Source organism: Rattus rattus, chromosome 18 (assembly GCF_011064425.1).
Source record: "Rattus rattus isolate New Zealand chromosome 18, Rrattus_CSIRO_v1, whole genome shotgun sequence".
Taxonomy (NCBI): domain Eukaryota; kingdom Metazoa; phylum Chordata; class Mammalia; order Rodentia; family Muridae; genus Rattus; species Rattus rattus.
Window position 1 is genome coordinate 2,930,950 of NC_046171.1, and position 13,288 is coordinate 2,944,237.

The following is a 13,288-nucleotide window of genomic DNA, read 5'->3' on the forward strand; positions in this document are numbered from 1 at the left end:
AGCGGCAATAGTGTTTCTTTTATGAACTTGGGGGTCTTTGTGTTTGTTGTATAAATGATAAGAATTACAATATCCTCCTGGCGGATTTTTCCTCTGATGAGCAGTGTTCTTCTCTATCCCTTGAATTAGTTTGAAGTCTCTTTTGTCAGATATCCAAGTGGCTACGCTGGCTTGTTTCTTAGGTCCATTTCCTTGGAATACGTCTTTCTATGCTTTTACCCTGAGGCCATGTCTATTCTTGACGATAAGTTCCACTTTCTAGATGCAGCAGAAGGCTGGATCCTGTTTTCACATCCACTCAGTTAGTCTGTGTCTTTTTCTTGGGGGAACCCAGACCATTAATGTTGAGTTAACCAGTGAGCCGTGTTTGCTGATTCCCACCATTTTTTTTTTTTTTTTTTTTTTTTTGGAGCTGGGGACCGAACCCAGGGCCTTGTGCTTCCTAGGCAAGCGCTCTACCACTGAGCTAAATCCCCAACCCCGATTCCCACCATTTTGCTGATCTCCCCATCTCTTTGGATTTGCTGGTCCAATATAATTTATTGTTTGTATTTGCTAGGGTGTGCCTGACACCATCAGGTCAAAGTCTTCCTTCTAGCACCTTCTGTGGGGCTAGATTTGTGGATAGACACTGCCGGAATTTGGTTTTATTGTGGAACATCTTTTTTTTTTTCACACTGATTGTAAATTTTGCTGAGTATAGTAATCTGGGCTGGCACCTGTGCTCTCTTTAGAGTTTATAGAGCATCTGTGCAGGCCCTTCTGGCTTTTAGTGTCTCTACTGAAAAGTCAGATGTTACCCTAACAGGTCTGCCCTCATAGGTTATTTGGTCCTTTCCCCTTGCTGCCTTTAATGTTTGTTCTTTGTTCTGTACCTTTAGCATTTTGATCGTTCTGTGCCGTGGGGAATTTCTTTTTGTGGTGCAGTCTCTTTGGAGTCCTGTACGCACCTTGTACCTTGATGGGCACCTCCTTCTTTAGCTGAGGGACATTTTCTTCTATGCTTTTGTGGAAAATATTTTCTGTGTCTTTGACCTGGGTTTCTTCACCTTCCTATTAGTCAGATTTGGTCTTTTCATAGTGTCCTAGATTTCCTGGATGTTTTGTGCCTGGATTTTTTTTATTTTTTAGATGTAACATTTTCTTTGACTGAGATATTCATTTCTTCTGTCATGTCTTCGAGACCTGAGATTCTCCCTCCCATCTGTTGTTTTCTGTTGGTGAGGCTTGCCTTTGACTTTCCTGTCTGTAAAGACTATTTTGAAGGCCTTGCCTTGTCCTGGAGCTGTATTGAATGTCTCAGGGCCTACTGAGGTAGGGTTGCTGGGCTCTAAAAGAGACCTATTGACCTGGCTATTATTGATCCTGTTTTTATGCTGACATCTAGGCACCTGAGTTTGGGATGACTGTAGTTCAAGGTGCCGATACCTGCTCTTGTCTTTGTTGGGTGGGCTTCTCCATTCACTGGTGCCTGTTGCCTTTCCTGGTTTTTAGGAGACTGTGGTGGCTGGGGGTTGCCAGGTAGAAAATGCTTCTGAAATCCTGCTGGGTGTGGCCACCGGGGTTTCCACATAGAATGCGCTTCTAAGTATTGGGAGCTGATCCTTAGGAATGGGGATGGGGTAGAACGGGAAAACCAAAGGGGTCTACAGGAAGGAGGAAAGCAGGGCGTTCCACCAGGATCTGGTAGTCCCCCAAGAATGGGGGCACAGAGAAAGAGGAGGCCACAGCAGGTAGTCTGTTTCTATGCTGGATATGGGTCTGGGAAATGGATTTGAAGAAGAGGAGAGAGAGTGAAGATAGCTTACCTGCTCTCCCGGGCCAGTGTGGCCAGTGGACACATGACTAAGGCAACTCTTATAGGGACTCTATTTAATTTGCTGGCTTACAGGTTCAGAGGTTCAATCCATTATCATCAAGGCGGGAACACGGCAGCATCCAGGCAGGCATGGTGCAGGAGGAGCTGAGAGTTCTACATCTTCATCTGAAGGCTGCGGCAACTAGGATGAGGGTCTTAAAGCCCACACCCACGGCGACACGCCCACTCCAACAGGGCCACGCCCACTCCAACAGGGCCACGCCTACTCTAACAAGGCCACACCTCCTAATAGAGCCACTTCTTGGGCCAAGTATATACAAACCGTCACTCCAGGTCTTACTCTAGCCCACACTTAGGTGATCTTCTTGCATTAGCCTCTCAAGTGCCCAGATTACAAAAGGCAGCCACCACCCGTTTTTTTTCCTTCTGATTTATTTATTTTACTGTATGCATGTTTTGTCTACATGGGTGTGTACGGAACACACGCGTGCCTGTTGGATGGGTGTGAGCTGTGAATGGAAGCCCAGTCTTTCCCTGTTCTATGTTATGTGTGTCTTCCTAACTATACCCAACAGATTCTCAAGTCCTCTCAACATGCTTTTTAAATACCACCCCCTCTGTTTGTTGTTTCACCTTCAGACAGGGAAGCTCTAGGCCAGCCTGCGCTACCCAGTGAGGTCCTTAACGACAAAGCAAAAGTTGACGTAATTTTTGCGGTTCCTAACGAGGTGTCTTACTTACTGTTCTAATTTCCCATTAGCCCCATCTGCTTCCTGCCTGTCAGCAGAGCAGAAACAATCATGGAGACTCTAAACGCACCACGGCACTAAGGAAAGCTCTCGAAACTACGCCCCGCTTTACCCATGCTTCTTTATTTAAGAAAATATCTTCCAAAGCGATGTGTCTGTATCACTCTTTTAGACTTTTCTTTTTAAATTACATATTATTCATCTGCTGTGTGGGCGTGTGTGTATGCGGAAGTGGGGGGAGGGCATGCGTGTCACTCCATGCACGTGACGGTCAGAAGACAACGTTGGGAGTCAATTCTCTCTACCGTGTGGGACCCAGCATCAAACCCGGGCCATCTGGCTTGGAGCAAGTGCTTTTACCTGCTGATCCATCTCGCTGGTCCTGAATGGTGTTTCTAGAAGTGGTCTTCCCCAGGACCAGAGAAACTTCTAGAAATGGTCTTCCTCAGGACCAGAGAAACTTCTAGAAGTGGTCTTCCCCAGGACCAGAGAAACTTCTAGAAGTGGTCTTCCCCAGGACCAGAGAAACTTCTAGAAGTGATCTTCCCCAGGACCAGAGAAACTTCTAGAAGTGGTCTTCCCCAGGACCAGAGAAACAATTCAGGTTGCAATCAACAGTATAGACACATGGCAATGTTGGTAGACGTTTCTCAAACTGGACCCCGCCCCCCCTTTTTTTTAACCAACGAAACTCATTTGAGCCATAAAAAAAAAAAAAAGAAAAAAAAAAAAAAAAAAAAAAAAAGTTGAGGTGGGGGGGACTCCACCTTGCTACATTAGAGTTAATTCTAATTCCCTTCCTGTTGAATATTTAACACGCCATTTGCATAGCTGTCTTAGCGGAATCGATTCCTATATTTTATTATTTGAGGATCAGGAGAAGAAAAAAAAAAAAAAAACTGTTTGCCTCCTAGGAGCCCGAAGTAGAGTGAGCCCTGTAGATTAGACTCAATTCAGCAGATGGAATATAAAACCTTCGAAACATATTCTGCCTTCCCTGAGCACGTCGCAAGCATTAGCGATAATGGGAACCCTGTCTGCGCACGGAAGGGAACACATCTGTCAGACTCCCAGCCAGCCCCACCCTGGCTTGTGCAGTCCTGTGACCTTCATGGCGGAGGAGAGCTGAATCTAGTGCCAGCATCTTCTCCTCATCCTGGCTTGGAATGCACGGGACAAGTACAGGCACACACAGCCAGCTCAGGCACGAGTGAAGACGGAGTCTGCTGGTCCTTCAGAGCGCTGGACCATCTGGTGCTCTGTTAGATCTCCCCGGACTTTGGGGAGCACTGGAGAGGGAGAGGTGAGGTGTCCGGTCACCATTTCATTTCTTTCAGTCACTTTTGGGTGCCTACTAGTATATTTCAAATAGAGATGAGTCTGAAGAACTTTAATCGTTTAAGGCATTAAACGATCTCATGGCCACACTCTCAAATATCAACCCTGTCCTCTGCTCTGTGTATTTTGTCTCCCTGAATTTGTTTTTTTTTTTTTTTGGCAGATTTTACTTTATTTTAATTTTTAATATATATTAACATATATATACATTATACATATACATATATATATATATGTTTGTGTGAGGTGTTTGTATGCCACATGTGTACAGGTTCCAATCGAGGCCAAAGGAGGATGTCAGATACTGCGTGTGTGTGTGTGTGTGTGTGTGTGTGTGTGTGAGAGAGAGAGAGAGAGAGAGAGAGAGAGAGAGAGAGAGAGAGTGTGTTTTGTGTATGGCACACATGTGCAGGTCCCAGTGGAAGCCAACAGAGAGTGTCAGATACCCTCGAGCTGAAGTTACAGGGGTCTGTGAGCCTTCTGATGTGGGTGCTGGGAACTGAATGTTGGTCTTCAAGTGTTCACGTACTTGACCACTGAGCCATCTCTCCAGCCTCTCCACTCTTAATTTCAAGAACAAGGAAAGTACTAGAGCGGACTTTAAAACACGCCCGGCTTCCTCACACCACCTCTTCGCCACGAGATGGGTCCATCTTTGCTGTTCCATTTCTTCTGCAATATAAGTCCCAGGTCACACGAGAACTCGAACTCTCCACGTCTTGAATGACCACGTATGCTTTCACCTGGCTTGCCCAGAGGCCCAGCTGCACTGGCAGCCTCGTGCAGTAGCCCCCAGCCATCCTTGCAAGACTCTCTCCTGGCTTTTGTAGGCAGGCCAAAGTCGGGAGGAACTGTCGGGATCTTTCCAGCTCACAGAGCGTCCCAGAATCCCATTAATGTTGTCTTCCGTGTGAGGAGCTCTGAGGTGACTGTAATCCTGTCTGCCCTCCACAAAGTCATTCGAACGGGGAGGCGGTCTAGGAGTGTAGTGATTTGCAAAGTTTTGGTGATTTAGGTGTTCAAAGACTGAACTAGAATAGAGGAGTCTTGGAGGAAGTTTCAGCCCTTACCCTGGCCCCGGGAGCTGGCCAGAGTGCTGAAGTCATCAAACATTGACAACCATCATGTGAGCTTGGGGCTGTGCGTCTCCAACAAAGCTACCACTTATGCCCTGTAGGCTAGCAATAGTAGGGGTCAGGGGTGGTCAGAGAGTTCTCAGCAAATGCCTGGCTTAGACTTATGGCTGGAGGCATGTAAACAGTTAGTGGAATTTCAGAACACATAGCAACGGATTGTTCCCAGACCTGGGGGAGCTATATTTAGCTTAAGCAAGTTTGGAAAGAGCTCAGAGGGAGTGTGGTGCCATTCAAAGAAAAAAAAATTAATAGTACAGGGACTCGGAGAAAGGCAAGGACGTCCGCAGATCAGGAATCTGAGAGGGAAACATGCATTAATAATCTTGGAATGTGGGGTGCAGTGAACCCGAGAACCCAGAGTTCCGGGGTGGGGGATGGGGGAGAACTCTGCATTAAGGCTCTCACTGGGTTGCCTAGACTCTCTCAGCATCTTTCCCTTGGAAAATTTATTTCAGGCAGATTATATCTGTCTTTCCCTTTCAGTTGTAATGAATGGTTCTAGAAAGTTCCCAGTGTATCCCACGCTTGTCTCCCCACAGTTCCCAGCTTGTCTCCCCACAGTTCCCAGAGTGGGAGCAAAAAAGAGGTACCCGCTGGAAAGCCTGCCCTTTCCTTAGAATGCAGAGGACCCTGGGTTCACTTCCCCCACTGAACTCCTTGACTTGGTGGGGCTGCATCGCTCCTTTCTCTAGCCTGAGGTTCCACTCCCCTATTAACATAGACACAACACTCTGTTGAAGCTTGAAGGATAAGATATTTTCTGCTTGGTATGTTTTATAGCCCATTATTATCTCCCATACATGCCTCATGCCTCTCCAAGGGGCACAGTGTCTAGTGTGAGCACTAGGGAGGGTCCCCCCACTCTCCACAGGATGAGGGAGAGATCAGCCTCATGAGAGAATCCATTGAAAGTCATCCGAACCCCAACCTCAAAAGAGATCCAGACTATTAGGATTCTTCTCCAGTTCTTGGAGTCTTTCTTGGCCTCTAGGAAGTCATTGCCTACTTCCCCGGGGAGGCAGTCCTTGGATTTGGGTCTGTGTAGTGCTGTCTTCTGCCAGCCTTCTCATAGTGGTTGGAGGAGGGCAAGCATGATATACCACCCCCATCCTGGTCTATGTGCTGCTCATTATGTGTGGGTGGAGTCTGGAGATGGGACAGACGCTACTTATCAACACCAGTGGGGGAGAGGGGGTCAAATCAATCACCTTCCCCCCCATTCCCTCAAACATAACAGCTGCCGTGATCTAGTTCTTCCGTGGGGTGAGAGAAACCAGAATTGTACGTTTGAATAGACACAGAGTGAAGAAGGATAAAGTCTATATGTGCTCAAAGTGGGAGGATTCAGGGAAGAATCTCTTCTGGGTCATAGCCTCTGAGGTCAGAGGATGTACCCCGTCCTCATCCAAAGCATAGACTCTGGTCACAGATGAGGTGGAGAGGGGATGGGGGGGTGTTGGCAATGGATCCCTTGGTCCTCTTGATTTCAGGTCAACAGCACCCCTAGGGGGGTTACTCCTTTAGATGAACCTTAGAGGGTATTTGAGCATCTTTACAACAGAACTGAGGGTTCACACCTCACTTCTGGGCTTCTTAACTTGGGACCTGCCCTAGTAGTACCCATGCAGGGCAGAAACCAAGAGCAAAGTGGCTTAAAGGACCAGGCAAGAAGTGGGCACGGACAAAGACTACCTCTGTTGTATCTCCCCCATGCTTATCCTCAGCATCCACAGATGCTTCCAGAAAGAGCTGCACGGCATGACTTCAACAAACCTCCCCCCTCCCCAAGGCAAAGACAGGATGGCGGATGAACGGGCAGATGGAGGAATGGCGGCACTCCAGACGCACAGAGAAAGCCTCTCGTCCGAGAGGAAGGGTGATGCAGGTGACAACCCCAGCCGTGTACACAGCACAGCCGGCTCACCTCGATGAGCTGGCTGAGGTTCCAAGGGCAGGTCTCTCACGGACCTGCCTCCTCTCGCAAGCCCAAGTTCCACCCGTCAGCAATTGCCCTTGAGCGCGAGTTCCGGGGTTGATTTGCAGTTCTGTCCGAGGGAACCCCAAGGGCCTTGCAGCTTTAACAGGAAGAAGTCCTCCTCATCTTAACAGCAATTGTTTCTTCCTCTCTTCCTGTCGCTGAGATTAAATTAGCAGGCTGTTCTCCTTGGAGAACATGTGTCTGTGGTCCCAGGAGGCACTGCCCGCTTGCCTGTCTGATAGGTTTGGAGGAGGAAAGCGTGTGTGTGTGTGTGTGTGTGTGTGTGTGTGTGTGTGTGTGTGTGTGTGTGTGTGGTGTGCGGGCACGCGCACACATGTGCCTGTATCCCTCATATTCCCTGTCCCCAGGGTCTCTCCCACCTGGGATGGCCACCCAGCTAGCAGCAAGGACCACAGGAAGGGCAGCACTGGGGTTCAGCTGCAGGAATTTTGGCAGGTGGCCGACACACGCTGCTGCCACCAGGCCCCACTGCTGACGCTGCTGGTGGGACACTTGAGGGGTTTCATGCTGCTGTCCCTCTGGATGTTCAAGCGCTCCAGCCTCCAGCGCTCCCAGCTCTTCCGAAACTCCATCTGGACCTTCCGTGGGAAAGGAGAGAGGGAGGCAAAAAGCCATCAGGCGAACCAACTGCCCACAAAATGGCCCTGTTATTACATTAGCAGGGAAGGGGGAAAAAAATCCACTGGATTATATGACAAGACACGAGTCAAGGTCTTCAGGCGCCTAAATTAATATCCCAATAAAATTGTTTATTGTTGTCTCCTATGTTCTGCCTCTCCTCTGGAGAGAGATGGGCTTGATGACTTAATTGGCCCTTTCCATTTCTAAATTCAGTGATTCAGCTAAGTACCTTTTACAATCCATCACAGTATTATTCAATGGAAGAGAAAAGAGGAGGGAGGGAGGGAGGAGGAGGGAGGGAGGAGGGGGGAGGGGCAGGGAGGGAGGGAGAGAGAGAGAGAGAGAGAGAGAGAGAGAGAGAGAGAGTGAGCGCTGGGGAAGATGGAGTCTCACTTTATAAAAGGCTCTTCGCCTGGTGGCTTGGACAACTGAAAGGGGAAGGCACACCCCACCCCTAACCCTGGTGAGGCCCTCGGTTGTCTAAACTCCCAGAGGAGCTTTTGCTCGGTTCTGTTTGGGTCTGGGTTTATTGTCCTTTGGACTCTGACAGCAAAGTCTCACTATGGAGTCCAGGCTGGTTTTGAACTCTCCACCCTCCTGCCTCCTTCCCCTGAATGTGAAGAAAGCAAGGGGAATAATACAAGGCCCGGATTTCTGTACCTTTGGACCCATCCCATGCAGAGAGACTGACTGACGGGAGCCTGGCTGGGTAATCTGTTTATGTGAGTTCAGCCAACTCAAGATTCCCCATTGTGCAGAGCTCAGGCGTTCCCCAGGGGAGGAGACTTCTCAGCGGGGGTCTATGCTAGAGGATCAGCCGGGGGCAGAAAGTCGCTCGGACCCCCACCATCGCTGGTCCCTGAGCTTTCGTGCTAACGCTGTGGCTCTATCACGGTTCTGTGGCTCTCGGGCTGTTCTAACCAGCACAGCGTGTCCCGAAGGCTGGATGTCTCTTCTGGGAGCTATTCTTGTTGTCTGATCTTTCATCCGGCCTCTGGGCTTTCATCAGTCCATCTTGGACTGTCTGGGACCGTGTTCCTTTTAGTCCCAAGCCATCAGGAAGGCCGGCTGCCAGTGGCTGGCTGTGTGTAACAGGCTCCCTGCCAACGTCTCTACCTGCCCCTAGGCAAACACTCCTTCCTTACTCTTTCCGAGTCATACATCAAGCCTTAAGCCCAGCCAGACACCCCGTGTGGCCACAAGCCGTCCCTTACAAGAACTTCTGTGCTGAGTGGAGCTAAGATCAACCAGCGCCTGCCTGCCAGGGCGTCTTGGTGTCCCACATGGCGTCATGGAGCCCAGGCCCAGAGGGCAAGGGAAGGAGGTGGAGCAGACACTACCTACAGCTGTCTTGCCTCGCTGGGCTCGAGGAGTGCTGTCAGCTGGGATAGAGACAACGATGGCTCCCTTCCGCCCAGCTGCAGGAAAGCAAATCTCTCACAGTCTCCCACTTGGAGGAAGGGAAAGAAAATTGGTCCACCAAGGCGCAGCCAAACCAGCAGGATTTAGAACGCATGGTATCCCTTCAGCCTGCCTCCCTTAGTGTTTTGCTGTTGTTTCGTTTTGTTTGTTTTTATTCCATGATGGTCCCAGTCATCAGAGTTGTTCTCTGTGCTAATAACCCAATGAATGAATGATTGGATGAATGAATGAATGAATGATAATGAATGAATGAATGAATGATAATGAATGAATGAATGATCGGATGAATGAATGAATGATCGGATGAATGAATGAATGAATGGCCTGGCATCTGCACCATCCAATGTTAACCCTTTCTGCACTGAAGCCTAGCATTGTGTTCCAAGTGCCCTCCCTGACTAAGTACCGGAGGGCACCCCAGGTTTGGTAAATCTTTCTCACCTCTACTGACCCCTGGGTAGAAAAGAGAAAGCCCACAAGGCGGCTAGCCTGACGTCACGCAGCTTGGCGGCGCGGAACAGAATGAGCCCTCGGGGCTGCTTGACTACTTCACTTTGTCCCTCTGACACGAGCCACGGTCAATCCATCGCCAGCCCTCCCCTCCCCTTGTTCCCACTACCCCCCGACCAGCAGCTGGTACAGGCCTTGACAACCGCATGAGACAAATGTTCAAGCCATCTTCTCAGGTCACAAGTACCTGGCATTGCCATGGCAACCCCAGGTCTGGAGAACAGCTCTTGTGGGCAGAGGCCACGAGACTGGCTTAGGCACATGTGTGTTGGATCACTCTGCAATAAATCAGGTGCGCCCAACCTGTAGCCTGACGGCCCAGTGCGTGTTGGGATAGCGACGGAGGTGGCCCAAATCATTTGTGGATGACAGTGATATGTGGCGAGGTCAGAAGGTTGGACACCCCTGCTTGAAATAGTCAACTTTAACCCTTTGATGCAAGGCTAAGTGGTGCCTAAGCTCTTTTTTCAATCTGTGGGGTGTGTGTGTGTGTGTGTGTGTGTGTGTGTGTGTGTGTGTGTGTTGACAGGGAGAGCACAGAATAGAATATAAAGGCAAGATGTCACCTCAAATTTCAGCCATAGTGAAAGGGTCAGAAGTTTCAACTAGAAAGACTGCATAGCCCCCTACCAGCCAATGCAGCAGCCCCCACAGGGTCCCTATTGTCCCTCCTCAGACCTTACCTCATTGTTGACAAAGCAGTACAAGACAGCCACCATAAAGCCCTGGAAACAAGAGGCATGTTAGCAGGAAGGGAGCCCAAAGGAGACTACTGGACAACCAGCTCTTGACACCCCTCTCCACAGATCGGGCAGCCGGGACAGGCTTGGGAGTAGACAAAGGTGGTGTTATTTTGTTTTTTCAATTTTCCAAAATGAATTGTGTGAGTATGAGTGTGAGTCTGTGTGTGTGTATGTGTGTGTGTGCAAGTGCATGAGTGTATATGTGTATGTGCATGAATGTGTGTATATATATGTGTGTGTGTGAGAGAGAGAGAGACAGAGACAGAGACAGAGAGACAGAGAGAGACAGACAGACAGAAAGGTAGAGTTTATATGCACCACATGTGTGTAGGAACCCTTGAGAGGAGGTCTGATCTGGAGCTGGAGTAACAGGCAAGTGTACAAGAACACACGGATGCTGGGAACCAAACCTGAGTCCTCTCCAAGAGTTAAGTCCTCTTAACTACTGAGTAGTCTCTCCAACAACGTTTGCATCATCTAATGCTAGTGAGGAGGACTGACTCCCTGCTTTGAACCTGTGTGACCCCTGTGTGGTACAGCTAGCTTTTCTAACTTAACATATTCCTCCTGGAAGGAAGGGGGAGGCTCATAAGACCCAGGAAGGTCCTGAAACTTACAAGACTCAGGAAGTTCAGAAAGATACAAGGCCCCTCCATCAGGTTCTCTGAGCAGTCAACAATTGCAGAGAAGAGACTCTGCTCCATGGAGCTGCCGGCCAATTGTGCAGGGAGCTCCAGGGCTGCAGCTTCTGTGAGTTATCAGCCATGGTGGGGCGGGCTTTGCAATGATTCAGCTGTCTTTAAGCCACTCATGCTCCTGTATTCAACCCCAACAAGCTCATTGGTTCAAATGGACCTCAGTAGACTCATTTCTCTGGTTGGCTGTCAGTACTCTGTCTGGGATGAATATGTCTGTCTGTTCATGTCACCCCAGGAAAGGCCCCAGAACACCCCGTAAATCTTGTTTTAACGTCTCTGGGCCTCAGTTTCCAGTTATGTCAAATGGGAATGATCTCTCAACTGAATGTATTGTGTGTATAATAAATTGCCTGGCAGAATGCTAGTGGATGGCCATGCCTTTCTCTATATGCCCAGATGCCCAGGTCCACATCTGGGAGGTCTTCTTGTCCTATGGATTTCCAGAGAAGACTGGTTTATACGTCCAAATACCTGGGAGCAATACACTTGCTCTGGCTCTGCTCCCACTGCGTGGGACTCAGGGTCAGGATGGTTCTCCCAGGTCTCGGCCTACCCATTTCTCTCATCTGTGCCATGCAGGCTGGCGCCCGACCCTCCCTCACTTTGGGACATCCCAGGCAAGCGGCCCCGGCGTTGGGTCACCTGGAAGGAAGTGAAGGAGAGCTCTGTGAACAGCTTGACGAAGCGTAGGGTTCCTCGGGCGTGCTCGTCCATCACAAAGGCAAAGATGACTTCATGCGTGCCCAGAAGCGGGATGAGCGTCAGAGTGGACTTAGCGAGTCTGGAGAGAGGGCGAGACCGCTAGGGTCATTCTGGGCTTGTGCAGACTGTTCCTTCTTTTCTGCATCCACACCACCACCATCATCACCACCTCCCCATTTCTGCTGAGTCACGGATGCTCTTCATTAAAATACCCCGGGGCTGGCTGCTGGGGAGGGGTGGGGGATGGGGAGGGCAGAGGTCAAAACTTCCAAAGTCCAGGGGCTGCTAAGAATAGAGTGAGGGGAAAGGTCAGGGGTTATAAACCAGGCCTGGATGCAAAAGAGCATCACACAGGGTTCCAAACAGAGAACCCCAGAGTCTCTCTCTCTCCTGGAAGGGAAGGCTGAGGGCGCCCCTGAGGCCAGCTTGGTGAGCGTACCTGCATTTGATATCGGTCTTACACATGAGATTAGCCTTCAGCTTGGCTATCACGATGCAGATGACCCGGATGAAGATAAGGAAGTTGACCTGCAGAATGTACGAGCAGGAGGGTCGGGACCTCTCGTTCTCCTTCCTGGTCACAGTTGGGGTCCACCAGCTTCCACTCCAAACCCCCAAACTCTTGTCACTTACCCCGATTGCAAAGAGAATGGGCAAGCGTATGATGAGCCAGTAGTTCATGTTGGAGTTCCTGGTCCAGCAACTGGGGAGGAAAAGGGGACACACGAGGCACCCAGCTGGACCCATAGAGCCCTCGGAGGCCAGGACAGGACAAGCAAAGTGCTACACCCAGTGGCAGATCCATGCAGAGCCCTATGAGGGCATCCCATGCTCCACCCCAAGCCCCAAATCCTCGATACATCACGGTCAATACACACGGAGATACCCATGCCTCCCCCCATCTTCACAGACCTCTGCAAACAGTCACATGCCCACCTGGCTTCACGCACAGAACAATGGGCTATTCATTCTGATGTTCATAAAACCCATCAGGGAGGCACCATGGACTACAAAGGTCAGAAATATTGGTCATCCTACCGTACCAGGGCAGGTTCAGGGAGTGGACATTAGCGACTGAATTCATGTGTTAAACTCCTGCTGACCCCACACATCCTCCCTGACAGGCAATAAACGTTTGCTCCAGGGTTCAAGACTCCCATAGCTGAGAAGCACGAGACCCCAGCACATCACTCTCCTGCAGCAGGACACTCACTCACCCCTCGTCCTCATAGAGATACTTGACAATGCCCCAGGGGATAACGAACAGCAGCGGAACTCCTAGAGGAAGGAGGCAAAGACAGAGAGGAGATCGGAGCTGGCAGGTCAGAGATCCTGCCACAGTGCCCAGGTCCTCTCCACACCCCAGACCCCTCATGCCCCAAGTCTCTCTCCCTTCCTGGCCCTAAAACAGGCTAGCCTGAGGGTTGGGGGAGAATGGAGGTTCAGGGTTTCACACTCATGTTCTACATCCTTCCTTACAGACTTCTTCATGGTCCAGACCCTCTGTGTATCAAGCCCTCTACCAGGATTTGCCTCCAGAGTCTTGGCTGT

The 13,288-nt window shown here is 49.9% G+C and overlaps 1 protein-coding gene across 1 annotated transcript in view; it reads right to left on the reverse strand.

The window, feature by feature from the left end:
- Positions 1–6,983: 6,983 nt before the first annotated feature.
- Glp1r (glucagon like peptide 1 receptor) overlaps positions 6,984–13,288 on the reverse strand; it is a 36,424-nt gene continuing 30,119 nt past the window's right edge. Inside the window, exons 8-13 of the mRNA XM_032888683.1 lie at positions 12,955–13,015; positions 12,371–12,440; positions 12,177–12,265; positions 11,678–11,816; positions 10,278–10,319; positions 6,984–7,619 (exon numbers count right to left, since the gene is read on the reverse strand). Coding sequence (XP_032744574.1) covers positions 7,455–7,619; positions 10,278–10,319; positions 11,678–11,816; positions 12,177–12,265; positions 12,371–12,440; positions 12,955–13,015 — 566 coding nt within the window. The 3' untranslated portion in view covers positions 6,984–7,454. The remainder of the gene's footprint in view (positions 7,620–10,277; positions 10,320–11,677; positions 11,817–12,176; positions 12,266–12,370; positions 12,441–12,954; positions 13,016–13,288) is intronic.